A 27,676-nucleotide genomic window follows, 5' to 3' on the forward strand; every position below is an offset into this window, starting at 1 on the left:
GAAGGTTAGAGATGAGGAGTCCGAGGTAGGGTGAGAGCAGGGACCCCGCACCCCGGGTCGACGCCGTCGGAGAAGAAAAGGAGAGGGCGGCCCGCTCCCCCCAGCTCGGGGAGTCTGCCGGCGGACTGATGCCCTCCCCGCCCCCTCCCCCAGGAGGCCCAGGGTGGTACCGCCGCAGCCTCGCCTCACCTCACCCCCCCTCGGTGTTGTGGGAGGGAGAGGAGCCCCAGAAGCCCTCCCTTCCCTCCTCCCCCCTCCTCCCCCCACCCCGGGGAGGGCCGCTACAATTTGTGGTTACAGCTTTACACGTCAGAAAAAAAAAAAAAAAGTTTGCAGAATGTCCCACACCGAAAAAAAAAAAAAAATCCGAAACCGAGCGAAAAAAACCTGCGAGTGGGCCTGGCGGATGGGATTATTAAAGCTTCGCCGGAGCCGCGGCTCGCCCTCCCACTCCGCCAGCCTCCGGGAGAGGAGCCGCGCCCGGCCGGCCCGGCCCCCAGCCCCATGGACCTCCGAGCAGGTAGGAGCCTGGCGTCCGAGGCCCCGGCCCCCGCCCCCGCCCGGGAGCCGCGAGATCCGGTTCCCGTGCTTCCCCCCGGGAGCCCCGAGCCGGGGCCGGGCGGGGGAGCCGGCAGCTACCCCCGCCAGCAGGGCTCGGGCCGGGGGGTAGGGGGGGGTGGGGGGGGTGGGGGGGGGGAGGCACGGCCGGGCGCCCTCGAGAGGGGCCGGGCGGGGACGCGGCATTCCTGAAGTCCGCTCGCCGGGGCCAGGAGGTGGCCGGGAGCGCGGCGGGAGCCCGCGCGACCCGCTGACCCCGGGAGCCGGCAACCTGGAGCCCCAGCGAGGCGCGGTGCCGGGAATCCCGGCGGAAAGAGCCCCGCGCGAAAGTCGGGGAGAGCGAGTCCCAGGCGGGGAGCGGGGCTGCGGGAGGGAGACGCGGCGCGCGGGGAGGAGGGGGCCGGGGAGGAAGAGCGGAGAAGGGCGGGGAGCCCGAGCCCGGGCCGGCGGGAGGCGAGGGGAGGCCGACACCTCGGGCCCGCCGCGCTCCCTCCCCGGCCCGCCGGGGAGGGGAGGGCGGGAAGGAGGGCGGGCGAGAGGAGAGAGGAGGGCGGAGGGCAGAGCCGAGCCTGGTTGGGCCGGGCCGGGCTGCGGGACTCGCGGCTTCCTCGCTGCGCGCTGCGCGGCCGGAGCCCACCATGCTGCCCGCGGCCGGGGAGCCGGCGGCAGGTAGGGCCCGGGCGGCGGGGCGGGCGGCGGCGGCGGCGGCAGCGAGCCCCCACCCCCACCCCCCACCCCGGCCCGGCCCGCCGTGGCCTGGGAGTGATTAGTGCGGGGGGACGGGCGCAGCCCGGCCGGACCGGGCAGGAGAAAGCCCGTCACCGGCCGGGGAGCGGCGGCGGCGGCCGCTCGGCCCCGGCGGCCCGCGGGAGGGCGGACGGGCAGGGCGGGGAGTTGACGCGCGGGAAAGGGCAGCGGCCCGGCCGAGCCCGGAGCCCGGCGCCCCGGACCCCGCCCCCGCCCCCGCCGCCGGGAAGGGAGCGACCGGGCGGGAGCGGGCCGGGGGCGGGGCCGGGGGCGCCGAGGCCACACAGGGGGAAGGCGCCGCCGCCGCCGCCGCCGCCGCCGCGGGGAGGGGGCCGGGAGCGAGAGGTCACCGCCGAGGGGGAGGGCCAGCGAGCGGCCGCCGCCGCCGAGTTCTCGGGCCGAGCCCCTCGAGGGGAACCCCGGGTTCCCCCCGCCTCGCCGGAGCCCCATCTCTTTCCACCTTCCTTCCCAGTTACTCCACACTGCGCTCCAGAAGCCCTCCCCACAGACCCCCAGTCCCAGAGGACCCCGTCCCAGTTTCGTCCGGTGCCCGGCCCGGCCCTCCCCGCTGGGGTAGGAGGGAGCTGCCGGGACGGGAGGGGAAGCTGGAAGTCCCCAGCCTTGGAGAAAGGTTGTGGGTGAGGACGCCGGACCCCACACCTCTGTCAGGCACTCTCTGATCCTGACCTTGACCAGCTGACATCTCCCGGCTTTCACAACCCCCACAGACCCCCTTTCCGGCTTGGAGCACACACTGCCCTTCCCTGGGGACACAGGGATACATTCCTCTGACAGACCGGACACCCCCCCCCAGCCCCCACCCGGCAGTTTGGCTCTGGCACCCTCACTGCCCTGAGCCCCGCACTCAACCGGAGGAGGAAACAGGCAGATGGCAGCAACTGTCACCTAGCAGCCCCCCCCAACCCCCCGTCTCTCTCTCTTCCAGACTGGTCTAATGGCTCCCTCTCCCCTCCACGGAGCCCTGCACTCCTGCCCGGTTCACACTTGTGCACACCACCCAGCCACACCAGCTACTTTATTGGTGACACTTCACATTCCTCCCCACAATCCCACCTGCCTATTCACACCCTGGCTCCTGCCCGCTCCCTCCCAGCCCCTCCCACGCCTCTGAATAACAACACCCTTTCAACCCGCTTGCCGGCCGGGACTGTTTTCCTTCACTGGGTCCCCCTGCCTGGCTCTCCGCCGGCTGCCTCGCCTAGCTCCCCTGGCTTCATCCTGCGCCCCTTGCGAACAACTGGGGTCCTCTTGGAGCCCAGTCCAGAACCCCCTCACTCGGCGACAGCCCAGCTCCTCTGTCGGTACTGACTTCACAAGGCAGGGCAGCCGGCCCACTGGCCTGCTTCTTTCCCTGGGCCTCAGTTTCTTCTTCTGTCATTTAGGCTGGAAGAGAAGGGCAGGGAGGGGCCTGCTGAAGATAACAGCAGAGGTGGAACCCCACGCGCTTGGGCTGAGAGGGACCTTAGCGGGCACAGCACAGCCCTCTCCGGCGAGCCCAGTCATGGGTTGTGGCAAAGCTAGGTCTCCGGACTTCTGGGCCTATGTGGACTCGCTCACTAAGCCACTTCTCAGTGGCCTGGGGCACAGGGAACCAAAGAGAGGACGAAGGGGAGAGAGGACGGAGGGAAGGGCAGCCAGCCAGAGGACAAGGAAAGATGGGCTATTTCCGTGGGCCTTTCCCTGAGGAGGCAGGTCAGGAGGAGCCCCTGAGGGTCATTGCCTACAGTCTCAGTGCCTGGATCTCACACTACGGCGGCGGACACACTACCCCCTAAACCACTTCCTTCCCCCAATTCCCCTCAACACATCCCTCCAAGGTCGCCAGGAAGCTGGTCCTGGTCTGGCCTGAGGGCATCCCAGGTGCAGAGTCTCCTGGACAATTGTCTGACTCACCCTGGCCACCCTGCACATGTGCCCTGCCGAGCCCCCGACCCTTGCCGGAGGAGTTCAGCCTGGAGGACACAGTCCAGGGATCGAGGGGCAGCTGGCTAAGGACACGTGGACCCTGGTATGCCTGCCCGTGCAGCCGTGTCAGGGTGGCCGTGCGCTTGCGTGGGCTGAGTGTGTGTGTGTGTGTGTGTGTGTGTGTGTGTGTGTGTTCATGAGGGGGGCCTAGGTTCCCAGGGCCCAGGGATCTGGATGGAATTAGGGGCCGCTGGGGCGGGGGGCCAAGATGGGGGGGCGGGGGGCTCCAGCAGGAAACGTGAGCTGTGAGCTGCACTCATTAGCTCCTCACGTGCTCAGCCGGATTTATAAACACAAGGGAAGCCGGGATGTAAACAACAGTGGGCAGCAGCCAGAGGCAGAGCTGGGGCGGGGGGCTGGGCTAGGGGCCAGGACTGGGGGAGGGGGCCCGGTCCACCTGCACACCAGGAGCCTGGAGAGAAGGATGGGAGAGGGCTCCACGATGCCCACCTAATGCTCCCTCCTCGGGACGCAGGTGAGCCCAAGCCTCACTGAGTTCCGGGGCTCACAACTAAGCCACAGGTGTTCTCTGCCCCAGATGGCCTAGAGCCCTGTCTCCTTTCTCCTTCCTAGCCTCTTGTCCCTCTAGATACCTGAGACCCCTTCCTTCTTACTGGTTCTCTCCATGGGCCGGTCAGTCCGATCTTTCTGCAACTTCCCCTGCCCCCCCCCTCCCCGCCTGCAGTGACACAGTTACCTCAGAACTGAAATATTCCTGGAAACACCGGCCTCGTCTGGTTAATTTCATGAGCCGTTTTTCTGCCCAGATGACTTAGTTCTTGTTTATCCAAAGGCTTCTCCCCCTGCTGTCCCTGTGTAGGGAGCCAGTTCTCCCCAGGGATGTGCCACAGGGCCCAGAAGAGGAGGGGAAAACAAGGCCCAGAGCTGGGTTCCTGACCTGGTGCCCCCCCCCTGCCCCCCCCCCCCCCCACCACAGCAGAGGCAAAACTCAGTCCCAGAACTATGGACCGAAAGGCTGACCAAAGCAAGGTCGGGGAAAGAGGTGAGCCCAGCTCCCAATGTGGGCTTCAGCTGGGACCCTCAGCATGCTGCTAACTGTGAGTGGGGCCAGACTCAGTCCCGAAGAAAGCTACCTCAAGCCTGGAAGGGCTGCCGCTCGCCTCAGCAGGTCTCCACCTCCAAAACACCCCATATTGTACCCTTAGGATCTTGGAGGTGACTCTGCCAGATATCCAGGCTGAGGGTAGCCCCAGGCTTCGTGCAGAGGAGGGCCTGGAGTTGTCTTGGAATATGAGGAAGAGTAAATAGAAAGGAACACAGAGTCAGCAGGAAAAGGCCGAACGAGGAAAGAAGCACCAGGAGGGAAGCCGCGGGCTGCAGATGCGGACAAGGACAGGGGAGCAGTCATGTGCCTGACAGCACGCTCTGTCCTAACGCACGCACGCACCCATGCACTCAGACCAAGCCCCTCGTCCCTAAGAGCAGGGTCTCTGAGACCGGTGTTCCCCCCACCCGACCCACTCCCCTGCTCTATCAGTAAACTTGCCAGCCACCACGCATCTTAGTGAGTCTACACTGATGGCCTGGGCCGCTGCGCAAGTCCCCACCTGACCCCTACACTCTGTGAGAGGCATTCTGTACAGTTTGAGTCTTAAGCCCTCTCCAAAACCTTGACCCAGCATTATGACTAACTCCAAACTCCCCCTGACTCGGTACAGTCAAACTGTCAAACCCGTATCCAACTCATTGCTAACTATCACAGCAACATATGTCATGATAAAAATTTGAAAGTCGAAAATAGAAAGTCGAAGAAACGACTCGTGAGCTCAACACCTACCCAAGCTTAAAACCCAGACCAGCCCTACTCTTAGTGACATGCCGTGCATTACCCCATCTGACATCTAAATCAACACATTAATAAACCTTAGCCCCAGCCAACCCTGTGCCTGTCCAAACCTCACCACATCCCCCAGCTAGACTCAAACCTCAACCACACTCAGTCAGCCAAATCCCAATAAACTAACCTGAAACTTTAAAAGTAACCCAGTCCTTAAACCTAACCTAGCCCCATACCAGTTTTAGCCTTGCCCTATCCTAACCCTAATTGCCTTTACCCAGTCCCGGTGCCCACTGACTCCTGGCCTAGTGCTCTTTACCTTGGCCCACACCTAAAGGCTGGGAAAATCATGTTTCCCAACTGCCTATGGGTATCTTCTTCACATTGTCAGCCCCTGGCCTCTGGTATCCCAGGATGTCCAAACTCTCCGGCACCATCAGCTGACAAGCCAAACCCATCAGATACATCATATTCCCCCTCTTTCTCTCTTTCACATCCCCCACCCCGACCCTCTTTACTGTAGGTTCATCAGAAGACCTCACTCAGGTCAAACTTTTCCCCATCCAACCTCCTAGATAAGAATGGGGCAAACCTCCACCCCACAGCTCCACACCCAGGAATCCTGTTCAAGAATGTACCCACCACTGACTGCATGAGCCAGCCCCCTCTGTCCTTCAGCCTGACCCCCTTCAAGCCTACCCCTTGCCTCCTATGGCTCTCTGTGTGGACTCATCTCAGGGCGGCCTCTCTCGTGCCCTTCCCGGGGCTGACTGCTGGCAGCTGGCAGAGAGACATGTGCTATTTCCCACCCCTTGGCTCCCTAAACTGCAGAGGGTCTGGATTCAGAGTCCCTAGGCCTGGCCCCGTCCCTCCACGTACACACACATACGCATTGGCATACGTATACTGGCTCTTTCTTAGCTGACACACAAATACGCTTTCCGATATATACTGGTAGATACACACACAGAGGCCAAGTTCTCGTCCTCAAACACATACATGCCTCCATACACACACACACACACACACACACACACCCAGGCCAGGAACGCTCCCCTCCTCCATCCCCCCTGCCTCCCATCTGGCGGCCCACCCTCACCAACCCTGCGCCCGGCCCAAGGTGGGGACAGACACCTGAGGGGCTGCCAGCTGGGCATCCTCCACTGGGCCTGGGCCCGCCCTCATGTTTCTCGCCCCTCCTGCCCACAGGGGACTCGTGGGGGATGCTAGCTTGCCTGTGTGCTGTGCTCTGGCACCTCCCTGCAGTGCCAGCCCTCAACCGCACGGGGGACCCAGGGCCTGGCCCCTCCATCCAGAAAACCTACGACCTCACCCGCTACCTGGAACACCAACTCCGCAGCTTGGCTGGGACCTACGTGAGTATCCAGGGCAGCTGAAAGGTCTGGGAATTGGCAAAGAACGAGGAGAGAAGATGGTGGAAGAGAGACAGAATGGTGGAGGGGTCCCGGTGAGCAGTGGTCACCAGGGGGCCCTTTGGTTCCAAACGGTCCCCATGTCTGGCCTATCTCCTACCCTTCCCTCTGAGGTGCCCCCCTCCTTCCCATCCCTGGCCCCAGGACTAGGCATGTGGGCAGGCCTCGCACCCGCCTTGGCCCACTGCCCCACTGGCTGCCGGCCCAGCCGCCCGCCTCCCCCTGGGGGCCGGGGAAGTCTCTTCTGTTTACACCGTGTTGTGGTGTCTCTTGCACGGGCGGGGCTGGGTGGGGATGGAGGGGCCCCACCTCCCATGCCTGTGTTCCAGCTCGCCTCTGCCCCAGACCTGGGGCCCTGCTGCTCTGGACCCATGGGCCTCCCTTCTGTCTGCCTCTCCCATCCTAGCTGGGCCTCCTAGGGGGGACTTGGGGGAAGGGGGCTGCGGGGAAGATAGGCCAGTAGTGGCAGGAGGTTCAGGGTGTGGATGGAAGTTGTGCCATGAGGATTTGGGGGCAGTCCAGAGGTGTTCAGAGAGCCCAGGAGAGAAGGAAAGAGGGTCAGAGTTGCCGAGGACCATGGGGAACTGGCCCCCTCTTCCCGTGTTCCTCTTCCACATCCCAGACCCTACTCTGGAGCCAGGGAAAGAAAGGGGAGGAGGGTGGCGGGGGAGCTGGCTCCAGCCCCAGGATACACCGAGGAAATTAGTTTGTCTCTGTGCTTGTCAGCGTGTGAACCTCCCCCTGGGCCCTTGCCTATCCCAGGCCTCGCCCCTCTCTTCTCCCTTTCTCTCCAGCTGAAACGTCCCCCTCAGCCCTTTCCCTGGGCCCCAGGCCTCTCCCTTGAGGGTTGGCAAAGCTCTGTCCTCTTCCCTAGACTGCCTCCTATACCCTTCCTCCTGCCCAGCTCTTGAGACTGCCTCAGTTTCTTCCTTCTGCAGCCCTGCTCCTAGGAGCTCTTCCTTGGGGGGACTTGCTGCTTAGTGAGTACCATCTGCCCCCTGGCCTTCTGCTGGTGGGACCAAGCGCGTTGGGAGGCACATGGAGCTCTGATTCCCACGGGCCCCTCTGCCTTCCCACCCACTTTTCCCTTCCCTGGCCAAAAACCTTTGCCTGACTCTGCTACCCCCTCTAGCTCCCGACCCTTTTTCTCTCCTGGCCTTCCCTGCCAAATTTCTCGAAGGAGTGGTCTACACCCTCTGCCTCCGCTTCCTCTCCACCCACTCACTCCTTAACCCCCTGCAATCTGGCCTCTAGGCCACTGAAACGGCTCTCTCCAAGGTCGGCAGGCACCTCCTTTTCGCCAAACCCAACAGAATTTTCTAAGGCCCATTCCCCTTGCTCTCTGTTTTGCAGCCACACTGTCGAGTACTCCTGCCTTCTCGAACTCCTCTTCTTGGCTCTGCACTCTTCTGGTCCACCTTCCACCTCTGCGGCCTGGCCACCTGGGTCCTTCCGGCTCCTCTTCCTCTCTGCTCTGCCCCGTGGTGGGCACGCTCCCAAGGCTTGCACACACGGCCAATCAGCACGTCCTCCCCGAGTAGCTCCTGCGTGTTTTTCTCTTCCTACACCTCTCATCAACCCCCACTGCCTCAACCGCCACCTCCATGCAGATGACATCCCTGGAGAAACTTAGGGGAGGCCCTCGCACAGAGAGGCCTAGCGAGGAGATGGGGCCGGTGTCAGGGGACCCAGGAAATAGGAGCTTTGGGAGCAGGTTATCTCCCGGTGGCCCTCCTCCTCCTCCTCCTCCATCGCCCTCTCCTTTTCACAGCTGAACTACCTGGGCCCCCCTTTCAACGAGCCTGACTTCAACCCACCTCGGCTGGGGGCAGAGACTCTGCCCAGGGCCACTGTCAACTTGGATGTGTGGCGGAGCCTCAATGACAAACTGCGGCTGACCCAGAACTATGAGGCCTATAGCCACCTCCTCTGCTACTTGCGTGGCCTCGACCGCCAGGCTGCCACGGCCGAGCTGCGCCGCAGCCTGGCCCACTTCTGCACCAGCCTTCAGGGCCTGCTGGGCAGCATCGCGGGCGTCATGGCAGCTCTGGGCTACCCGCTGCCCCAGCCTCTGCCCGGAACCGAGCCCACCCGGGCCCCCGGCCCTGCCCACAGCGACTTCCTCCAGAAGATGGACGACTTCTGGCTGCTGAAGGAGCTGCAGACCTGGCTGTGGCGCTCGGCCAAGGATTTCAACCGGCTCAAGAAGAAGACGCGGCCCCCGCCAGCGGCGGTCACCCTGCACCTGGAAGCCCATGGCTTCTGATCTCTGACCTTTACCGCCTCCTCTCTCCTCTCCTCCCTCAAATCCTGCTCCCACTCTGGGAGGGAGAAACCCGTATGCCAACGTCTGTTGAGCCAGGAGGCAGAAGCCATGGGCCTCTGGCCCTCTCCGGACTTGGAAGAGGGCATGGTCGACAGGGCCTGTCCCCTCCCCGCTTTCCAAACCCCTGCAGGTCTCTTCCACAGGGAGGAGCGCTCCCGGGGGCAGTGGTTCAAGTTGGTGCGAAGGCTCTCACAGCTTCCTGCTTCCTGCCCGGCACTTGCCGGCGCCCACACGGCCCCTCACGCGGCACTTCCAGGAAGCATGCCCGTAGGCAGGGAGGGGGGCCACCGCAGCATGTGCCTTTCTGGGGCGGGGGGGGGAGCCCTTTGGCTGCCCCACTCTCCTTGGATGGGCGTTGTTCCCCTATCCCCAAATAGCTCAGTACAGCCAATTCAGGAAACACACACGGTGGCAAGTCCAAACGGGAAGAAACGGGATTTAAAAGCGGAAGAGGTGGGATCTGCATTGGAGGTCATACTAAAAGCATAGGGGCAGGGACAGAGCGGACCCACGGCTCACCAAGGCAGTCGGTGGCACAGGACGGCAGCCAAAAGGACCTTGCCTTGCATCTTCTTGCATCTTCTTGCATCTTCTTGCATCATGGTGCCTCCTCTCCACCCCCTTTCCAGGGTATCTGTGGGTTGCCCAGGCTGGGGAGGGCAACCATAGCCACAGCCACAGGGTTTCCTGAAAGTTTACATTGCAGTAGCATTTCGGGGTGCGGGGGGCAGCTCCCCCAGGCCCTGCCCCCCAGCCTCACCCACTCATGACTCTAAGTTTGTTGTATTAATATTTATTTATTTGGAGATGTTATTTATTAGATGATATTTATTGCAGAATTTCTATTCTTGTATTAACAAATAAAATGCTTGCCCCAGGACTTCATCTCTTTGCTTGGCCTGGCGCTTCCCCTCCTGGGCCCCCGCGTGCCTGGTGGCTTGGAGCCTGGCAGTCCAGGGCAGAGCTCGGAGAGGCAAAGAGCTTGGGGAAGAGGCTCTGCCCTGTCCACGGAGCGCGGTGCCCACAGCACACTCTGTTCCTCCACCCACGGTGCGTCCCTTTAGTCCTTCCAACGTCCTCTTGTCTGGCCGCGTGTCTTCCCCCTCCTGGCCTTTGCTCGGCCTGCCTCCCCTCTCTGGATTACTTTAAAGGTCTCATAGGTCTCTCTTCCCTGCAAAGCTGTCCACCTGCGCCTCTGGTCAGCCATGCGCGGTCAGCCCTCAGCTTCACCGGGACCCCCACCTGTGGTGGCCCCCGGGGGCCCCCCGGCAGTGACCCTTCCCTTCCCGATACCCTTCATCTCCTAGGGAGCGTGACTGTGGCCACGTCACAAGTCTCAGGCGTGACTCCACTCCCTTCTTGTAGACTCTTTTCAGTGTAAGGCAGCAGGTTGGGGGGGCGGGTGGGTAAGAGAAAAACTCATACGGGTCTGCAAAGCGAATGGGATAGATGTGACTCAGGGATGACCTCAGCTCCAAGCCCAGCCTCACGGCCTCCTAGCTGAGTGACCTTGGACAAATTACTTAAAGCTCTCTATTCTCCGATTTCCCCATCTTGGACAAATTACTTAAAGCTCTCTATTCTCCGATTTCCCCATCTGTGAAATGGGGATAATTAAATACCCTTCTAAGACTGTTTGAAGGATGAGAGAGACAATAAAGGGAAGGTGCCCGGCTGCAGCCGCAGCCGCAGCCGCAGCCGCAGCCGCAGCGAATAGTGATCTGATCTCCAGTTATTTGTGACAGACTGGCCTGCACTGACACTCTCGTGAAGAGCCACTGGGTCAGCTAGGGGGCTAACTGCTCCCAGGTAACACAGAGGTATTTCACCAGGGCCTCCGCGAGACAGTGCCCTAAGCACAGGAAGTAACAAATGATGGTGACGTCAATCAGTTGACGAATCTTGCAAAGGTCTGCCCATCACTGCGCCGACTGGAGTAGGAAACCCAGCAGAAGTCTGAGACCTGACTTGGCTCCTGCCCTTATGGAGCCTGCGATCTCTCTGGGAAGAGAAGACCAGCTGACCTGAAACTACTGACAGGTGCGTGAGCGTAGGTGCATGAGCTATTGGACTTGCTTGTGGGCGAGCCAGGTCCTGCTGAATGTCCCGGAGTCACCTGGCCCAAGTTGGAGGGCACATGCCCCGCCAAGGGGTCCGGGCCCTTCAGGCGGACATATCTGCCCAGACCCTGTCTAGATATCCTGCGGGCCTGCTTTCTGCCTAACGAGAGGGAGGAGAGGGCATCCGGGCTGTCTCCACATGGCAGCAAAACCTAGCAGCCTGTAATGTGCAAGGCAGCAAACAAGGGGGCTATGCAGAATACAGGGAGAAGGAAGGTATATCCTATACCACTGTACTGTGTGTTTCTTAGGGGCAGACTCTGAGTTTTCCCCACCTCTCTATCCCAGTTCAGGCTCAAGCCCACGGAAGGTGTTGTTAGCGTGTCGAACAAAACACTCGAGAGAAGGGACCGGGACTCCCCCCGCCCTCCCTTGCTCCAAATGCTAGAATCCAAGGCAGAATTGGATCAACTGTGGAAAGACACAGGCAAAATACTTGGAAGTCAGGGAAGGAGCGATCGCGTCCCTTCAGCGAGGGTGCTGGTCTGTAAGTCCTCTCAGGGAGGCAGCGGTGTCTGCAGCCACCACTGTCCTTCCAGTGCCCAACACACAGTAGGTGCTTCTGCACAGGCTCTCAGGGTCGGGTATGGACAAGGGCAGGGCAAGGGTCAGTTCAGTGTGTCTGTCTCCCTTGTAAGCAGATAGCATCTCGAGGGCACGTTCCACAACTTATTCATCTTTGCATCCCCCTAGCATTTTAGCACAATGCCCTGCACCGAACTAAAGTACTTGATCATTTAATATAAGCCGATTTAAAGAGTGTCAAGACAATAGTGTATGAGAAGCCAAGAGAAGAGAGTTTTAGGGAGGCAGCTGATCAACAGTGTCAGATGCCCCAGAAGCACTAAGAGAAGAATTTGGGGGAAACCCACTGGGAAATTGGGAGGTCACAGGTGACCTTTGCGGGAGCATTTGGGAGGTAGACTCCAACTGTGAGATTAAAGGAGGAGGTGAGAAAGAAGGAAAAGGGGTGAATGTATTCTCTCAGGCATTTGGTGGCAGGAGCAAGGAAGGTTTTTTGTGTGGTTGGTTGGTCTGCTGTTGGTTTTTTATTTTATTTTATTTTTTTAATTTTTTTTTCAACGTTTATTTATTTTTGGGACAGAGAGAGAGAGCATGAACGGGGGAGGGGCAGAGAGAGAGGGAGACACAGACTCGGAAACAGGCTCCAGGCTCTGAGCCATCAGCCCAGAGCCTGACGCGGGGCTCGAACTCACGGACCGCGAGATCGTGACCTGGTTGAAGTCGGACGCTTAACCGACTGCGCCACCCAGGCACCCCTGGTCTGCTGTTGTTTTTAAACAGAAGAGATGTAAACGCGAAATGGCTGCGGGAGGGGTGGGAGCTGGAGAAGAATGGAGAGGGACAAGCAGAGGAAGGGAATCAAAAGGGCGGCTGGCCAGCCACATGGAGCCAGGTGACACCAGCACGCACATCTCTGTCGTGGATTGTGACACCCCCTAGCAAGCCAGGGATGGCAGGAGGAGAGGACAGGGTGAAAAGAGGGCACTTCCCAAGGCCGAGGACTGACAGGGCAGGAATGGCAGAGACTCGAGGGTCGAGAGACTCCAGAGAGCTCGAAACGGTGCTTCTGAGTGGCCGGGAGCTGCAGCGCACGCGGGGTCTCAGAGCCGGGGCTGCAGCAGATGGAAACGGAGGAGGAGAGCAACCGGGGAAGGGCGGGCAAGCACACAAGTCCGCCCGGCTGAGGACACAGAGGGGGGCGTCATAAAGAGTAAGGTGGGGGAGGCGGACACAGGGGACAGCTGAGCCGGAAAGGGCATCTCAGAGTCTGAATTCTTGAACTCTCCCCCAGAAAGCCCCCTACTGATGGTGACTGATGGTGTCGGGGTAGGAGCCCATCCTTTGGGTTTTGGAGCTTCGGACCGTGAGCAGGTGGCCCTGGGTAAATGACAAGTCATCAGGCTCTTCTATGAGTCCGTTGTTGGTTCTCCACCCACCACTGCTCCGGGACCGGTGGTGAGTCTGTGTCGGTTACTCAGGTTCCGCCTTCTTAAGTGTGGCCTTAGCGTCAGGGGCCCAGGTACGCAGAGGTCAGCTTAAAAACCTGGACTGCCTGGGGCCTGCGGTGCCATGGGAAGGAGGACATTATCTCTGGAAGTCCTTCTGTCCCAGGAAGGCTAGGGAGAGTAGGAGGGAAGGAGAGAAGCTCTCCTCCCCATCCTCTCCATCCAGACAGCACAGAGCGGATCAGGAAGCTCGGCATCCTCTTGGGTATCTGGAAACGCACCCGTGTGTGCGAGGATGGGCACGAGTTGGCGAACGGTCCCTCGGGAGAGGCCACTTCGGGGGCAGGGGTGGGAGTGGGTGTGGAAGAGGTGGAGGGTGGCCAAAGGCCGGTGACGCCTTGCCAGCTTCCTGCCTTTGCAAAGACTGACCCAACATCCAGGACTCAGGGCCCTCGCAGTATGTGAAGAGACTCATTCAAGTGCTCGTCTTACAGACACGCGCACACATTCGCCCACTCGCCACAGCCACCCCGAATGGGGAAGGGCCAAGGGAGGCCCTTGTTCCCCTTAACCTAGAGGGTAAGGGCCAGTGATCCGGGCCCCTGACTGAGTGCTCTGATGGGTGGTTCCCTCTCAGCTCCCCCGTCTTCTCTGGAGCCACAACTGTCCCTGCCTTTGTCCCTTCAGTTCTTGAGCTCCCTGACTCAGCCTGGTCCCCCAGTTCCCAGCAGTAGACAAAGCCCTTGTCAGTGGGGTGGGGGTGGGGACAATGAGGAAGTAGCTGTGAGCTTTAGAACCAGAGTTCCAGCCCTTCCTCTCAACCTTCAGGGTCTTCCAGCCTCCCTAGTGCAGAGGTCACCTCTAGGCCCCTCCCCAACTTGCCCTGACCTCTAAGGCCTGGCCAACCGGGTGGAAACGGACTAGGACCTTCCTCCCAGCTAGACAAAGTCTGACACCTGGTGGCCAAGGTGAGAAATGGCCAGAAGGATCCCTTTTCAACTGTTCCCAGAATTTCTCCAGGGCCAGCTGGCCAAGGTGACAGGGGCAGTAATGGGAGAAGGCTCCGAGGGGATGGTTGGGACATAGCAGAAAAGCCAGCCAGTGGCAGAAAAACCCAGATGGAGGGGGACCTTTGCCTTCCATCAGGCTCCTGCCCCCCAAAGCCCACAAGGCCAGAGAACCTGGAGCCGGGAGAGGTGGGGTGTCTGGGATGGACTAGGAGGAGTTGCCTGAAAGAATTCTGGTCCACAGGGTGGGGAATGGAGCCCATGGTGTGTGGGCATGTGGGTGGGGGGGGGGGGGGCAGGGATACGAGTCTGGCTGCCCAGAATCTCTAGCTCCCGGTGGGTGGCAGGGCCTGAGGGCCTGAGGAAGGGGATGCTGGGGAGAGGGAAGGAGAGCAGGCTACACCCACAGTCTGCTGGGCCCCAGGCAGCTGCTTCTCTATACCTGCCCCAACCTTCCTGGCTCTAGCTGACTCTCTCCACGACGAGCCCCACTGTGAGCTAGGGGAGGGAGAAGGGGCTCCTAGGGCACCTGTGCAGTGCTGAGGCCCCCCCACCCTGCCACATTGTCTGAGCTAAGCCAGGCCTAGTCCCCTTCCCCTCGGAGCAGTAGGCAGTGGGCCTCAGCCTTCAGGAAGGTGCTGGGCTCCTGTTCCGGTCTTCGCTCTCCTTTTCCCTTGGGTTCCCCCAAGACTTTGGTCTTGGCCTCAAGCAAGGCCCTTGAGTGTTCCCAGGCTGAGATGCATCGGCCACTCCTGCCAGTCCCATAACCATCCTCTGGGGGTCAGAGCTGACCCGGAAACAGGCTCCTGGGTCTCAGGAAAGTCCCTGAAGGAGGGAGAACTCAGCTCCTAACTCAGACCTCTGGCCTGGCCCTCCAGCCTGAAGCCCAAATTGTGATAGGCCCCACGACAGCAGTTTGGGGGATAGGCTGGGAGGCTGCTTGAGTAGGGACAGGGGTTCCAGGAAGAAAGGAGATGGGGGCAGACAGGAAGGGAAGGAAGAAGGACAAGACCTGTTGGGTGGGTAGGCCAAGTTACAGAAGGATGCCAGTTGGACAGGGATGGCTCCAAAGCTCCTGGGTGGCAGCTCCTTTGAGCCTTGGAGCTCGGTCCCACTACTGCATGACTAGGACAGGAGGGCGATGCTGCCTGCGGAGAGTTCCCTTGACTCCAGGCCAGAAAAACAGTCCTGGGGTGCCTGCACTTGAGCCGATTGCCTTGATGGGGGAAAGCTACAGGCCGGGCTGGGTGAGAGAGGCTAGCAGGGCCCGGGCCAGGCAGAGGCGGGGGTGGCTGGCGGGGACGGCCCAGACAGTGCCCACAGAGCAGGCCAGGGTGCCAGAGGAGAGGGGGAAATGGGCTCGGGCGGCAGTAGGAGCCACTGTGGCCTCCCAGCGGCACACCTCATTTTACGCTCCCTGGGCGGTGGCAGGGCCCCACGGCTATCAGCTTTCAGGGGTGGGAAGGACTAGGAATGGGGAGGGGTCTGCCCCGCCCATGGCTTCCTACTCCCTCGGGGCTCTGTGGACTCAGGAGTGAGGTGCCGCACACCTCTGGGACGCCCCCTGGGGAGAGAGTGGTCAGTCCCACCGAGCCCGGGCACGATCCCTCCGTGGCGTGCTCAGTGCCTGACTGGACTCCGCACCTCAGCCCTTCCCGGGCCTGGTGGAGAGGGCCTCCCTGCTCCCCTCCCCAGTGCAGCAGGGCCCCTGTCTCCCTCAGTGTGGGCCCCACTTAGTCCACGAGGCAGATGGGGGATTAGGCCAGGCCCAGCCCAGAAAATAAAGCAGGGAAGGGCCCTCCAGCTCCGTGCAGTGCATTCGCGAGCTCTGACTCCCACTCGGCCCTCCTCAAGGAAGTGGATGGGGAGAGCCAGGCAGGAGGAGGCCCCTGAAGACATGTCCTGTCCCTGCTCCTCCCCTTTGGCCGTCCACTCTGCAGACCATTTTCCTCTCTTGTGCCCACCTCACTCCTAACGCAGCGCACCCGCACCCCAGAGCAGTGGAAGAGGGGGCAGGCAGAAGCCTCTGAGCAGGCCCGGCTCTCCTGGAAGGAGGAACTAGATGGATCTCTAGAGGGCAGTTAGAGCTGGGCTGGTCCCTGTGTCGATTCCCAGACTCCCGCTGACCAGCGCCGTTGCCTGCTGCCAGGAAGTTGGTGAGGGGGAGGAGGGTGTAGGGGTGACTCAGCGATGACAGGAGCCCAAGGGACAAAGGTCATGGGCGGAGAATTGAGAGACACTGTTTACAGCAGCCTGCCTCCTCCAGGAGGTCTTCCAGTGCTAAGGCAGCCCTGTGGTCCAACTCATCTCTGACCCACCCTCTCCCCTATCCTTGTTAGGAACTTTATCCCCGCACTGACAACTTGTGCGTCCTGTTTGCCTCCGATATTAGCCTCTGAGCTCCTGGGAGGGGAGGGGTGGGGAGGGCACGGCCTGTGGTTTAACTGGGGCCCCACAATGCTGTGACTATCAGCACTTCCTACTTTCAAGAACCATTTTATGGGCGCCTGGCTGGCTCAGTCAGTGGGGCATGTGACTCTTGATCTCAGAGTCATGAGTTCAAGCCCCATGCTGGGGGTAGATATTACTTAAAAAAATTAAATCTTAAAAAAAAAAAAAAAAGAATCATTTTACATCTATTTTAGTTGAGCGAATATGTGGGGAAATGCTGAGAACAGTACTTGGCATACTGTAAGCGCCATATAAGTGTTTGGTTTAGTGTGGGTATTTTCTGCTCATACTGTCATATTAGTGAGATGGCAGGTTTTACTGATGAAAAACTAGGGATACCAATACACTCTGGCCTCCTGCTCAGTGTGGAATCTTCCTGACTGGTAGGGTGGGTATGGGGCAGGCTGCAGGACTCCGGGAGAGTTGACAAGGCCAACGCTTGCCTGGACTAAGAGTGGGCAGGGTCTTTGGGCACAGACTGTGAGAAAGGAGCTTTGGAACCCATGGGCTTTTCCAGCCAGGTCTCCTGGGGCCAGTGGGGGTGGGATGGGAGCAGGGAGGGGGCTGGATTAGCCCAAACTATCATCGGACCTCCAGACCTGCCCCCACTGAGCTCTGCCGGACAAGGGGTGGGAGCGGAGGCTCCAGCTGGACTCTGGGGAGTTACCAACCGGCCACGGGGATTAGTGAGGCTGAAAAGAACATTTGCCTAGGAAGGGCAAACGGGAAGTGAGAGGCTAAGGATAACGCTCTATTAAGTCCCCCGAGACCCACTGCAGACCAATGGGGCGGAGGGGGGGCAGGAGGAGGTGGTGCCGTCTGGGGCATCTTGACAGGTCTCCCACCCCAGCCTCGCCCCTTCTCCCCCAGAACACAGCTGCAGCAGCTGCCCCGCCCCCTCTGCCTGCGCCGCCTGCCACTGGCTGAAGCTGGGCCCCGCCCCGCAGCGGTGGCCAGCCATTGGCTTAGGTCTTTAATGTTTGCGTGCTTGTGGGGGTGGGGGACAGGCGTCATTCCCTGGAACCAGCGGACTTCCTCTCGGCTAGTCTGGGTCACCGTGTCTGCCTGTCGCTGGCCCCAGGCTCGCTCTCTGGCCTCAGCCCTCTCTCACTCTCTCTCTCTCTCAGCAGCTGTCTCTCTCGTGCCCGCTGGCCTGTCTCCTTCCTCGCAGTCGCCTCCTTCTTTGCCTGCCTGGGTGGCCGCCATGGGCCGGAAGCGGCTCATCACTGACTCCTACCCTGTAGTGAAGAGGAGGGAGGGCCCCGCTGGGCACAGCAAGGGGGAGCTGGCGCCAGAGCTAGGTCTCTAAAGATTGGGGGACGGGAGCAGTGGACACCACCGAGGGGCATGAGAGGACGTGGGTGGACGCGGGCAATGGCAGGGGAAGTGAAGTATGTCCTCTACTTCCTAGTCCAGGCCTGGCAACCGCCGGCGGAGGCCAAGGGGTGGCGGAGGCCAAGGGGTGGCGAGGGCCGGGGAGCAGTGGGACAGCTGTGAAGCGAGCAGCAGGGGGCTGGCCTTGCAGGGCATAGGCCCCGGGCAGGCCTGAGAAGCAGCATGTCATTGCAGGGGAAGAGCCCCAGCCTCTGAGCGTGGATGAAGCAGAGCTGGAGCTGCTGAGGCAGTTTGATCTGGCCTGGCAATATGGGCCCTGCACAGGTGAGAACCCCCTCAGGCCCCAGGAGCACATCCTGGAGACAGTCCTGTCATCCACACGTCCCTGAAGCAAGCCAAGCCCCTGCCTGGGTCTACTGAGACTGGGGGGTGTGGAGGTCCCAACACACCCCTCCACACACATTCTCTAGCCTGGACTCGGTGTCTTCTTCCCACCCTGGCAGGGATCACGCGGCTGCAGCGCTGGCATCGGGCCGAGCAGATGGGCTTGGAGCCCCCCGCCGAAGTGCGCCAGGTGCTGCAGACCCACCCTGGAGATCCCCGCTTCCAGTACAGGTCAGAGACAGGCCAGGGAGGGCTTTCAGGGGGGCCAGGGTTTTCGTCAGGCACCAGCAGCCTGCTGGCCCCAGGTGGGGGCTGCCCTGACCTGAGGAAGAAATGGGTGAAGGCTCTTGGGCTTTGCTGAACGGGCGAGAAGGCTCTACAGGGTGTCTGGCTCAGGAAGGCAGAAGATGGCTTTAATACTTCTTAGCTCTGAGCTAATGGTGGGGGAAGAGTGCACCCAGGGCCCAAGGGACTCTCTATTTAGTACAGAGGGGTTGGCCAAGGACTATAGGCCATGGCCAAGAATTGGGGCTGGTGAAATCAGATCAAGGACTTAACTGACTCGCTCTGATTTTTCCCTCCCCCTCCCCTTGCACAGCCTCTGGCATGTCTATCCCCTTTGAGGCACCGCCCAAGGCCTCCTGCCTGCGATCCCAGGACCTCAGGACACAAGCGGGAGCCAGTTTGCTGCCCCCTTGGCTCAGTTCTGCCATGAGAGTGTTTGGCTGTGAAGAGTGTGAAGAGGAAAGAGGCTGAATCTGGAGGTCTCTGAGGCTCAGCCTTCCATCTAACCAGCAGGCTCCTGGAGCCCCCTCTGGGAGCCAGCACAGCTGAAGTTTGCACTTCCTACCTGGAGCGTGGTCTCTGAGGACCAGGACCTGACCATGACCCTTCAGATGCCTGCTACACACCTCCCTGACCTAAATGCTGTGGTCTGGGGAATAGCGTGGCTGAGGGGCACAGCCTTGGACAAAGGCAGACTCAGGCAGGTGTCTAAGAGGCAAAGACACACTCCCCACTTCAGGCTGGGAATCTGAGGGCAGAACTGGCAGGGGGTTCATTAATGCTTATCAATAAAGAACAGAGTCTGGAAGCTTGACCTCCAGTGCCTCAATGTGGCCCTGTTTGGGCTGGCAGCAATCAGCAAGTTGATAGGTGGGAAAGGGCCGGCACCGTGCTTTCTCTCTGTTGTCCCATCCTAGATCTGAGATGGAAGAAAGATGCCTTAATAGATGGTGGGACAAGTCCTCATTAGAGCTGAGCAACCTCTGGCGCCCCCTGGTGGTGTACAGGGAAACTACTCCTTAGTCACCTTCAAAGAGCCGCCAGAGAAGACCTACCTGACCTGCCATCCGGCCCGTCCAGTGTAGCCCACCTCACAAAAATGGGTCCTTTGTCAGAGGGGACTCCATAGGCCCACGCATCATAAAGCCCAGACCTACGCATTCTTAGCAAGCACCTCTGCTTCCCCACACTGGGGCTGCCTGGATCCAAAGTATACTTGGGGAAGTCCAGCCTGCAGGTCCTGCTTGGAGATGGGCATCATCTGATGGGCTTTGATGGGGAACTGAGTGGAGCAGAAACAACGCTTAGGGGACCTTGGGATGGCATGGAGTCAGTACTCCTCATACTGTGTTTACCTTCACTCCATCCTGAGCGGACAGAGACCGCACGACTGTAACTCCTTGGGGACAGGCCTGCAGAGCAGCCAAGTGGCCCCCTCAGCCCCCACTGTACTGGGCGCTGCCCACGCCTCAAGCTCTTTAAATGAACAATCTCTAAGGTTCCTAAAGGGCCATCAGGGTACGTTTTACGGAGAAGGAGCCCGAAGCCCAGAAGGGCTCTGCGGAGTTGCTCAGCAGTGCCAGCAGGTCCGTGGTGGCACAGAGATGAGAGGCCACGTGCATCGGGCTCTTCCCATCCATACCCATCCATACCCGTGCCCCTGCCCATTTGCTGAGCATCCTCCGTACGCCGGGCTCTAGAGGTCCTCTTGGGTGTTGTCGGTGGTGAGAGATGAAGGAAGGCCCACAGGCAAATATTATGCCACGTGGCGGTCGGTGGCAGGCCACCTCAGGGTTAGAGGTCAAAGAATGCCAGGGGTGCTTGGAGAGGTTGATCAGGGAAGTTCCCTGACAGGGCGGCATTTGAGCAGACCTGAGCGAAGTACAGGAAAGAGCCTTGCACCTCTGTGGTACTTGGGACCGAAGGAGCAGCAAGCACAGTCCCCAAGGCAGGAGAGTTCGCAGCCTGGTCCTGGAGCAGCACGGAGGCCGGCGCAGCCAGGGCAGAGGGAGCGAGGGCAGTGCCAGGGGAGTTGGAGGGGAAATGAGGCCAGAGAGGTGGCAGGCCGGTCCCGCAGGGCCTCTCAGGCCTAGACAAGGAATCTGGATTTTATTCTGAGTGAGATAGGAAGACAGTGGTGGGTTTTGAGCCAATAAATGACACGATCAAGCTTATGTGTTGAAAACATTACTCTGGCGGTTGGTGGAGAACAGATTGTGGGGTTGGGGGAAAAAGAGGCAGCAAACCTGCTCAGGCTTTTGGGGTCGGCCTCGAGAGAGGTGACGGTGATTTGGACCAGGGTGGGGAGATCAGTCGGTTGTGGGCTTGAGAGAGAGAGGAGCGAAGGAGAACTCCAAAGGCCTCGGCCTGAGCGTCTGGAAAGCCAGAGTTCCCATGACTGAGATGGGGAAGGCTGTGTGAGGGGTGGGGGTGGGGGGTGCTGGGGAACCAAGAGTCCGCGCCTGAAGTGGGTGACACCCCAGCGGAGCGGGGGAGTAGGCGGTGGATACGCCAGCCTGGAATTCCGGGGAGCTCTGGATGGGAGATGTAAATGAGGACGTTTCTTAGGTGGCATTTAAAGCCCCGAGCGTGGATAAAGTTACCTCGGTGACTGAAGACAGAGACAAGAAGTGGTCCAAGGACAGGCCTGGGACTTCTATGCTTAGAGGCGAGGAAGGAGACTGTGGGCGGCAGGGCCGGAGGAAAATCAGGAGTTGCAGGCCCGGGGGGCCTGGACAGAAGGCATTTCAGGGTCTCAGGTGCTTTGGAGAGGCTGGTACAATGAAGCCTGAGGGCCGAACGCTGGACTTGGCCATGCAGAGGTCACCAGAGACAAGAAGTTTCCGTGACTGCCAGGTAAGAGTGTGCTGCAGGGGGCTCAGAGCGAGTGGCCGAAGTGGAAAGGGGAGCGTGCCAACTCTTTCAGGGAGTTTTGCTGGAAAGGGAGCAGAGGAATACAGCGGTGACCAGAGGGACGTGGGATCAAAGGAGGGGTTTTGATGTGTCGTTTTGTCTTTTGCTTTAGAGAGAGTGACACCACAGCATGATCGCCCAGGGAAGACAGTGAGCAAACAGGGAGGGTACTGATGCCGCAGGAGACAGAGACAGCAGTCATATGAGGCCTTTGTGAAAGTGACAAGGGCCAGGACTAGTACCCAGGGAGAGGCTGGCCTCAGGTAGGAGCATCCAGCGTGACAGGAAGGGAGGCCAAGGATGTGGGTGTAGATGCAGGTGGGAAGGTATAGTTATCAGTGGGAACATTCGAGAATCCAATGTTTGCTGAGAGCCCCACGTAGCTCGGAGGGGTCTGATGTTTACTAAGTGCCCTGCGTGCCATCTGCTGAGCTGAAAGCTGCACATTCCTTATCTAGTTGACTGGAGTGACTCAAAACACTCTCATTAGGTAAGTATTAGCCACAGTTGACAGATAAGGAGGCTGGAAAGAAAAGCAACTTTCTCCATCAGTAAACCCCGGGGCAGGACTCACACCTGGGGCTGCCTTCCGCAGTGCGTTACCCAACACCTGCACCCTGCTGGGCCTGCGCCCTGGGTGCTGAGGGCGCTGTTGGAGAGATGAGATCTACCCATGTGGAAAGTTAAGAAAACAATATACAGGCTACTTTGGGGCAATTGGGAGTGGTATAGATACTGAGTCTTCAGGAAGGAGAGAGCCCTGCACTTAAAAGGACCCTCATTGTGGGGACCCTGAGCACAGAGACAGCCACCTCCCGCTACGTTGGCTATCCCTGCCTTACTTTAGCACCTCACCCCTTCCGCTGCGGAATGAATGAAGACCCCCTACCGCAGCTGGGGGTGGCCTGAGACACCTCCACTCTGAATATTCTTTTTAAAAAATTTTTGTTTGTTTGTTTATTTTATTTAAAAAAAATTTTTAACGTTTATTTATTTTTGAAACAGAGAGACACAGAGCATGAATGGGGGAGGGGCAGAGAGAGAGGAAGACACAGAATCTGAAACAGGCTCCAGGCTCCGAGCGGTCAGCACAGAGCCCGACGCGGGGCTCGAACTCACGGACCGTGAGATCATGACCTGAGCCGAAGTCGGACGCTTAACTGACTGAGTCACCCAGGCGCCCCTGAACATCCTTACTAGTTGCATCTTTTTTCTTCAAAATCTTCTGCCAGTCTTGCATTCTACTCCATGATATTACTGAGGTAGCTGCTGCAGCATTAAAAATGGGTGAACTCACTTGTCAAGTAAAACGACCCCTCCAGGAAGATGTGCCGAGAGTGGCCTGCGGCTGGCTCGACACGCCCAGCACCACCCAACCAGGCGGAGCAGCCCTGCAGGAAGTGGCAAAGAAACGTTTATCGGAAGCAGAATGGGAGGTCAGGGGCCCATGAAGGGTGAGTAAGAGGAGATGGGCAGAGAAGAGCATTCTAGATTGAGGGACTGGGCTGAGAGCAAAGGTAACGAGGAGAGGCGGACGTGCGCGCCCAGGGGAGGGCGTGCAGATCGCAGCACTTGCTTAATGAGAATCGGTGCACTAAACAGCTAGCATTTCAGTGCCTACTCCATATCCAGACTGTTCTAAGTGCTGTTTATCCTCTCAGATGCTAAAATCTTTATAAAGAGACTTTGAGGAAGAGATTCAGGCACAGTGAGGTTAAGTACTTGCCCAAGGGTCACACAGCACGTAAGTGTCGGGAACGGAATCTGATGCCTGCACTCACGTCATGTGGGATAAAGCCAGCAAGGAGGGCTGGGGCCAAACATGGGGCCTGGAGCCTGAGGTGAAGGAATCTGCACTTATCCACAGTGAAGACAGCGCCTGAAGGTTGTTGAGCAAGAGAGACATAGGATAAAAATAATCATTCCGGAGAATCTGTCTGGCCAGGTAGGAAGAAAGACTTGCAGGGAAGAAAGTGCAGGCAGGGAGACCAGAGCAGAAGCTATTAAATATTCAGGACATGGGTGCTGAGATGCTGGGTTAGCAGTCAGAATGCAAAGGACAGGGAGCAACGAGAGATGTTGCAAAGGCAGGTGGCAAGGCCTGCGTTTGGGAAGGGAGGAGTGGGGAGGAGGCGTCGAAGATGACTCAGGATTTGAGCACGGGTGCGTGAGAGAAGGCTGGTGCCATGGGCAGGAGACTGGAATCTGGGAGGAGGAGCAAGCTCGATTTCATGCCTGTTCAGTTTAAGACGATGACAGGACTCCCAAAAGGAAACATCCAGTAGGCAGCGGCAACGTAGAGGTCAAGTCCAGTGGCGAGGTCAGGGAGAGGTGGCATCCAGGGCAGGGGGGACCGCCTGCACAGAAGCGACAGTTGAGCCCGTGCGCGTGGAGGGGTTCTCAGGGGGTGAAGAGAGACAGGGAGGTGGCGTGACGACAAGACCGAAGACGGCGCTCGGGAAATCCTCTCTAGAAGGTGGAAGACCAGCAAAGGAGAAGGGAGAGTGGCCGAGTGGCAGGAGAGCCAAGGCAGAGCAGTGTCCCGGGAGGTTCCCGAGAACTTCGCAAACGGCTGGTGTCATGCTGCCAGACGTCAAGGGAGAGATCACGAGGAGGAGATGGAAAGAGGAGGACGGCCCACCCTCTGCCCTCACATTTCCTATGTCCCTCTGTCCCCATTCTGCCGTCCCCAGCTGCCACAGTGACTACCAGTGCCACACCCGCCGATGAAGGCCACACTGATTCATTCTCTAGTGACTCAGGTGTGGCGGCATTTTTCCACCCTCAAACTCAGACAAACGCACCGGTAACGTCAGGCTTAAGGAGCTAATTTGCCAAGAAACTCAAGTAAATCAGGGAAAGGAACATGTCTCCGAAAGGGTCTAGAGGTGGAATGAGGCCACAGCAGTGGCAGCTTGACGTGGTTTGGGGTCAGCTCCACCTCCAGGACTTACGGGATCCTCAACATGACGGCTTGTGTTCTCCATAGTTCGTTCAGCCGAGTGCTACACTAGAAAACAACCTCGTGCCGGTCATGGCAGATGCGGACGGTTGGAGCTCCGGTGCCTCAGCTCCGAGGGCTTCCTGGTGGGAGAGGGGGGCCTGGAGCTAATGCGAATAGGGCCACAGGACAGGAGTGCACGCGGACTTCCCGAAGACGGCCCCGTAGCTAAGTATTTCAGAACGAGCCGGGAGGACGGAAGGTGGACAGGGTCCCGGGTCCTTCCTGAGCTCTGCTGTGGTCCTTAGTCTCTTGAAGGAAAAGGCATTTCCCAGAAACCTCCTTTGGGGCAGATGCCTCCACCTCGCGGAGAGGTTCTGCTGGCTTCCAGACCTGCAAGTCCCGCCCTTGACCACATGCCGTTTCTCGGGGCAGCCTTCCCCAAGAAGAGTTAAGGATTTCTGTGTTTATATTTTATGAGGGCACGTCTCATTGCTACAATACATCTCACTGCCTCCGCTAGAGACTGCCTCATCCTGGTGCTGTGTGTCTAGCCCAGGGTTGGCTACGTAGTAGGCACTCATGCCTCCTGTTTGGGCTGTTGGTCCTGTCCAGCCTGTGAGGATTGTGCATGTGCCGGACGAATGAAGTCTGGGGTCCCTGTCTAAGTCGCTTCTCCTGGGGGTTGTGTGGCCTTGATGGCAGGAGCCGTCTTTTTCTAGAGCCTGCTCAGCACGGAGGGCGTCAAAGCTGTCAAACTTCAGAAGCTGTCAAAGCGGGCTCTGTTTCACTTCCCGTTTCGAAGCCTGTGCGTCCACTGGGCCTGCCCACAGAGCGCTCATCCGAGGTCCGCTTAGGTGCAGGGCAGAGATGATCATCCCACACAGAGTGCAAAGGGCCATCCGGCTACAACCCCCCCCCCCCGGCCCCCCGCCACCCACATGCTCTCAGGGGGATGGCAGTCCAGGATCCTCCCCCACAGTCCCACCCTGCTGGGATGTAAACTGGTACAGCTCCAAGGACGTCACATGGGCACTATTTGTCAAAATTACAAATGCACATATCCCTTTTGGTCCACATCTAGAAATGTATCCTACCGACACACTTGTATGTCTACAAGAACATACATAAGGTTATTTCTTATCTTACCATTTGTAATAGCAAAGACTATAAACAGCCTAAATGTCTATCACTAAGGTACCGGTAAAGTAAGTTACAGTATACGAACGACACTGTACTGTGAAAAAGTTCAAGCAAGCTCTGCATGTTTTGGTGTAGAATAGAATGAAATCTAAAATACATGTGAAGAGGGGCACCTGGGTGGCTCAGTCGGTTAAGCGTCCGACTTCAGCTCAGGTCACGATCTCAGGCTCTGTGAGTTCGAGCCCCGCGTCGGGCTCTGGGCTGACGGCTCAGAGCCCGGAGCCTGCTTCGGATTCTGTGTCTCCCTCTCTCTCTGCCCCTCCCCCGTTCATGCTCTGTCTCTCTCTGTCTCAAAAATAAGTAAACTTAAAAAAGCTGCTGAGGATTCAAATCAATTTAAAAAAAAATAAAATATACGTGAAGAAAGTGAAGTGGGGGAACAAAAGGATTTACAGAACAGGCTACTATTTGGGTAAAGATGTGTGTATTCACTTGTATTGTGCATAAATATCTCTGAAAGGACACCTAGGAAACTGATGCCATTGGTTACCTTTGAGAGGAAGGTAATTTGGTGGGTTGGAAATAGGGAATGAAGGGAAATCTTCATTGACAGTACTTTTGAATTTTGAACTATGCGGCTGTATTACCTATTTAATCAATCAATAAGAAAAAAATCTCGGGGCGCCTGGGTGGCTCAGTTGGTTGAGCACCCAATTCTTGATCTCGGCTCAGATCTGATAGTTTGTGAGTTCGAGCCCCGCATTGGGCTCTGCACTGATAGTGCGGAGACTGCTTGGGATTCTGTCTCTCCCTCTCTCTGCCCCTTTCCCACTTGCACTCTTTCTCTCAAATAAATACACTTAAAAAAAAAAAAAAGAAGGAAAAAAAAGTCTTACCATGTTCGTGCCGACATATTTAACAAATAGTATAAATACTAGAGGGGCGCCTGGGTGGCTCAGTCAGTTAAGCATCCAACTTCAGCTCAGGTCATGATCTCACGGTTCCAATCGCGGATTTGAGCCCCGCAGCGGGCTCTGTGCTGACAGCTCAGAGCCTGGAGCCTGATTGGGATTCTGCGTCTCCCTCCCTCTCTCCCCCTCCCCCTCCTCAATGATAAGAGGAGACATTAAACATTAAACAAACATTAAACAAAAATACTAGAGACAATTCTACTAGGGTAAAGGGGGCATTGTGTCATGCATTGCAATGGCTCTGTGGCTATCTCTGGACTCGTAAAGCTGTACTCTCACTATGTTCCACGGGGACAGAAGGGTCTTCTACCTGTTCCGGGGGGGAGGGGGAGTGTTGGCAGGGGGGAGACCCGTCGCCTCTTCTTTTTCACTGGCTCCCAGCCAGGCGTCTGGCACTGCCCACACTGGGACATGAGTCAACTGTCATGGTGACCGGTTTCACAACAGTCCCAACATGATGAGTCCGGGAGAGGTCCGCCCAGTTTTTTCCTTTACTCACTTAACAAGTACAGGGCAGGGGCACCTGTTAGTGTGAGCAGTATGTGAAGTCCGCACCTTGGGTTCCGAGCCTTAAAGAGTTTCTAGTCTACCCTTAAATATACGACAAGATGCCCACTTTTTTTTTTTTTTTTTTTTCGAGAGAGAGAGAGAGAAAGAGCTAGCAGGGGAGAGGCAGATAAAGAGGGAGACAGAGAATCCCAAGCAGGCTCCACACTGTAAGCGCAGAGCCGGATGTGGGGCTCGAACCCACGGACTGCGAAATCATGACTTGAGCCAAAGTCAGACGCTTAATCTACTACTGAGCCACCCAGGCATCCCAAGATTCCCCCCTTTATTTATTTTTTTTTTTCAATGTTTATTTATTTTTGGGACAGAGAGAGACAGAGCATGAACGGGGGAGGGGCAGAGAGAGAGGGAGACACAGAATCGGAAACAGGCTCCAGGCTCTGAGCCATCAGCCCAGAGCCCGACGCGGGGCTCGAACTCCCAGACCGCGAGATCGTGACCCGGCTGAAGTCGGACGCTTAACCGACTGCGCCACCCAGGCGCCCCTAAGATTCCCACCTTTAAATAAGATTGGCAAAAACTAAAAAACTTGGACAGTATATCTCAGTTGGCAAGCTGAGGGGAAACTTGTAAGAGCATAAAATTGGCCCAGCCTCCCAGAGAGAGGAATTTGGTAGTGCTAATAAGACAGAATGGCATTTACCCTCTGACCCAGAAATGCTATTTCTAGGAATTTCTCCCGAAGATTCACTTCCACAGACCTATAGCAACGTATGCACAAGCTTATTCACTGTGGCATTA

At 58.4% G+C, this 27,676-nt stretch overlaps 2 protein-coding genes across 10 annotated transcripts; both read left to right on the top strand.

Moving 5' to 3' along the window:
* The first annotated feature begins 6 nt into the window (after positions 1-6).
* CLCF1 (cardiotrophin like cytokine factor 1) lies at positions 7-18,343 on the top strand. 8 transcript variants are annotated; one of them, XM_047823490.1, is made up of 7 exons: positions 7-520; positions 1,778-3,334; positions 6,299-6,465; positions 8,294-9,898; positions 10,681-10,888; positions 17,966-18,055; positions 18,202-18,343. In XM_047823490.1, exons 3-4 carry the CDS (start codon positions 6,313-6,315, stop codon positions 8,786-8,788), a joined length of 648 nt encoding a protein of 215 aa, XP_047679446.1. In that variant the 5' UTR covers positions 7-520; positions 1,778-3,334; positions 6,299-6,312; the 3' UTR covers positions 8,789-9,898; positions 10,681-10,888; positions 17,966-18,055; positions 18,202-18,343. The 8 variants fall into 8 exon arrangements, with proteins under 8 accessions (XP_047679446.1, XP_047679447.1, XP_047679444.1 ...); XM_047823491.1 differs by having other exon boundaries at positions 3,144-3,334; XM_047823488.1 differs by lacking the exon at positions 1,778-3,334 and having other exon boundaries at positions 8-520.
* POLD4 (DNA polymerase delta 4, accessory subunit) lies at positions 17,371-20,574 on the top strand. 2 transcript variants are annotated; one of them, XM_047823493.1, is made up of 4 exons: positions 17,371-17,697; positions 17,966-18,055; positions 18,202-18,346; positions 18,714-20,574. In XM_047823493.1, exons 1-4 carry the CDS (start codon positions 17,373-17,375, stop codon positions 18,736-18,738), a joined length of 585 nt encoding a protein of 194 aa, XP_047679449.1. In that variant the 5' UTR covers positions 17,371-17,372; the 3' UTR covers positions 18,739-20,574. The 2 variants fall into 2 exon arrangements, with proteins under 2 accessions (XP_047679449.1, XP_047679450.1); XM_047823494.1 differs by having other exon boundaries at positions 17,375-17,697; positions 18,235-18,346.
* The last annotated feature ends 7,102 nt before the right edge of the window (positions 20,575-27,676 follow it).

Source organism: Prionailurus viverrinus, chromosome D1 (genome assembly GCF_022837055.1).
Source record: "Prionailurus viverrinus isolate Anna chromosome D1, UM_Priviv_1.0, whole genome shotgun sequence".
NCBI classification, from domain to species: domain Eukaryota; kingdom Metazoa; phylum Chordata; class Mammalia; order Carnivora; family Felidae; genus Prionailurus; species Prionailurus viverrinus.

Excerpts from the sequence above, each read along its gene's own strand:
- CLCF1 (XM_047823485.1), top strand. The coding sequence starts at position 1,197 with ATGCTGCCCGCGGCCGGGGAGCCGGCGGCAG. Across the intron at positions 1,228-6,298 it reads GGCCGGGGAGCCGGCGGCAG|GGGACTCGTGGGGGATGCTA; the intron begins GTAGGGCCCGGG and ends TCCTGCCCACAG. Across the intron at positions 6,466-8,293 it reads GCAGCTTGGCTGGGACCTAC|CTGAACTACCTGGGCCCCCC; the intron begins GTGAGTATCCAG and ends TCCTTTTCACAG.
- POLD4 (XM_047823493.1), top strand. The coding sequence starts at position 17,373 with ATGTTTGCGTGCTTGTGGGGGTGGGGGACAGGCGTCATTCCCTGGAAC. Across the intron at positions 18,056-18,201 it reads GCAATATGGGCCCTGCACAG|CCTGGACTCGGTGTCTTCTT; the intron begins GTGAGAACCCCC and ends CACATTCTCTAG. Across the intron at positions 18,347-18,713 it reads GATCCCCGCTTCCAGTACAG|CCTCTGGCATGTCTATCCCC; the intron begins GTCAGAGACAGG and ends CCCCTTGCACAG.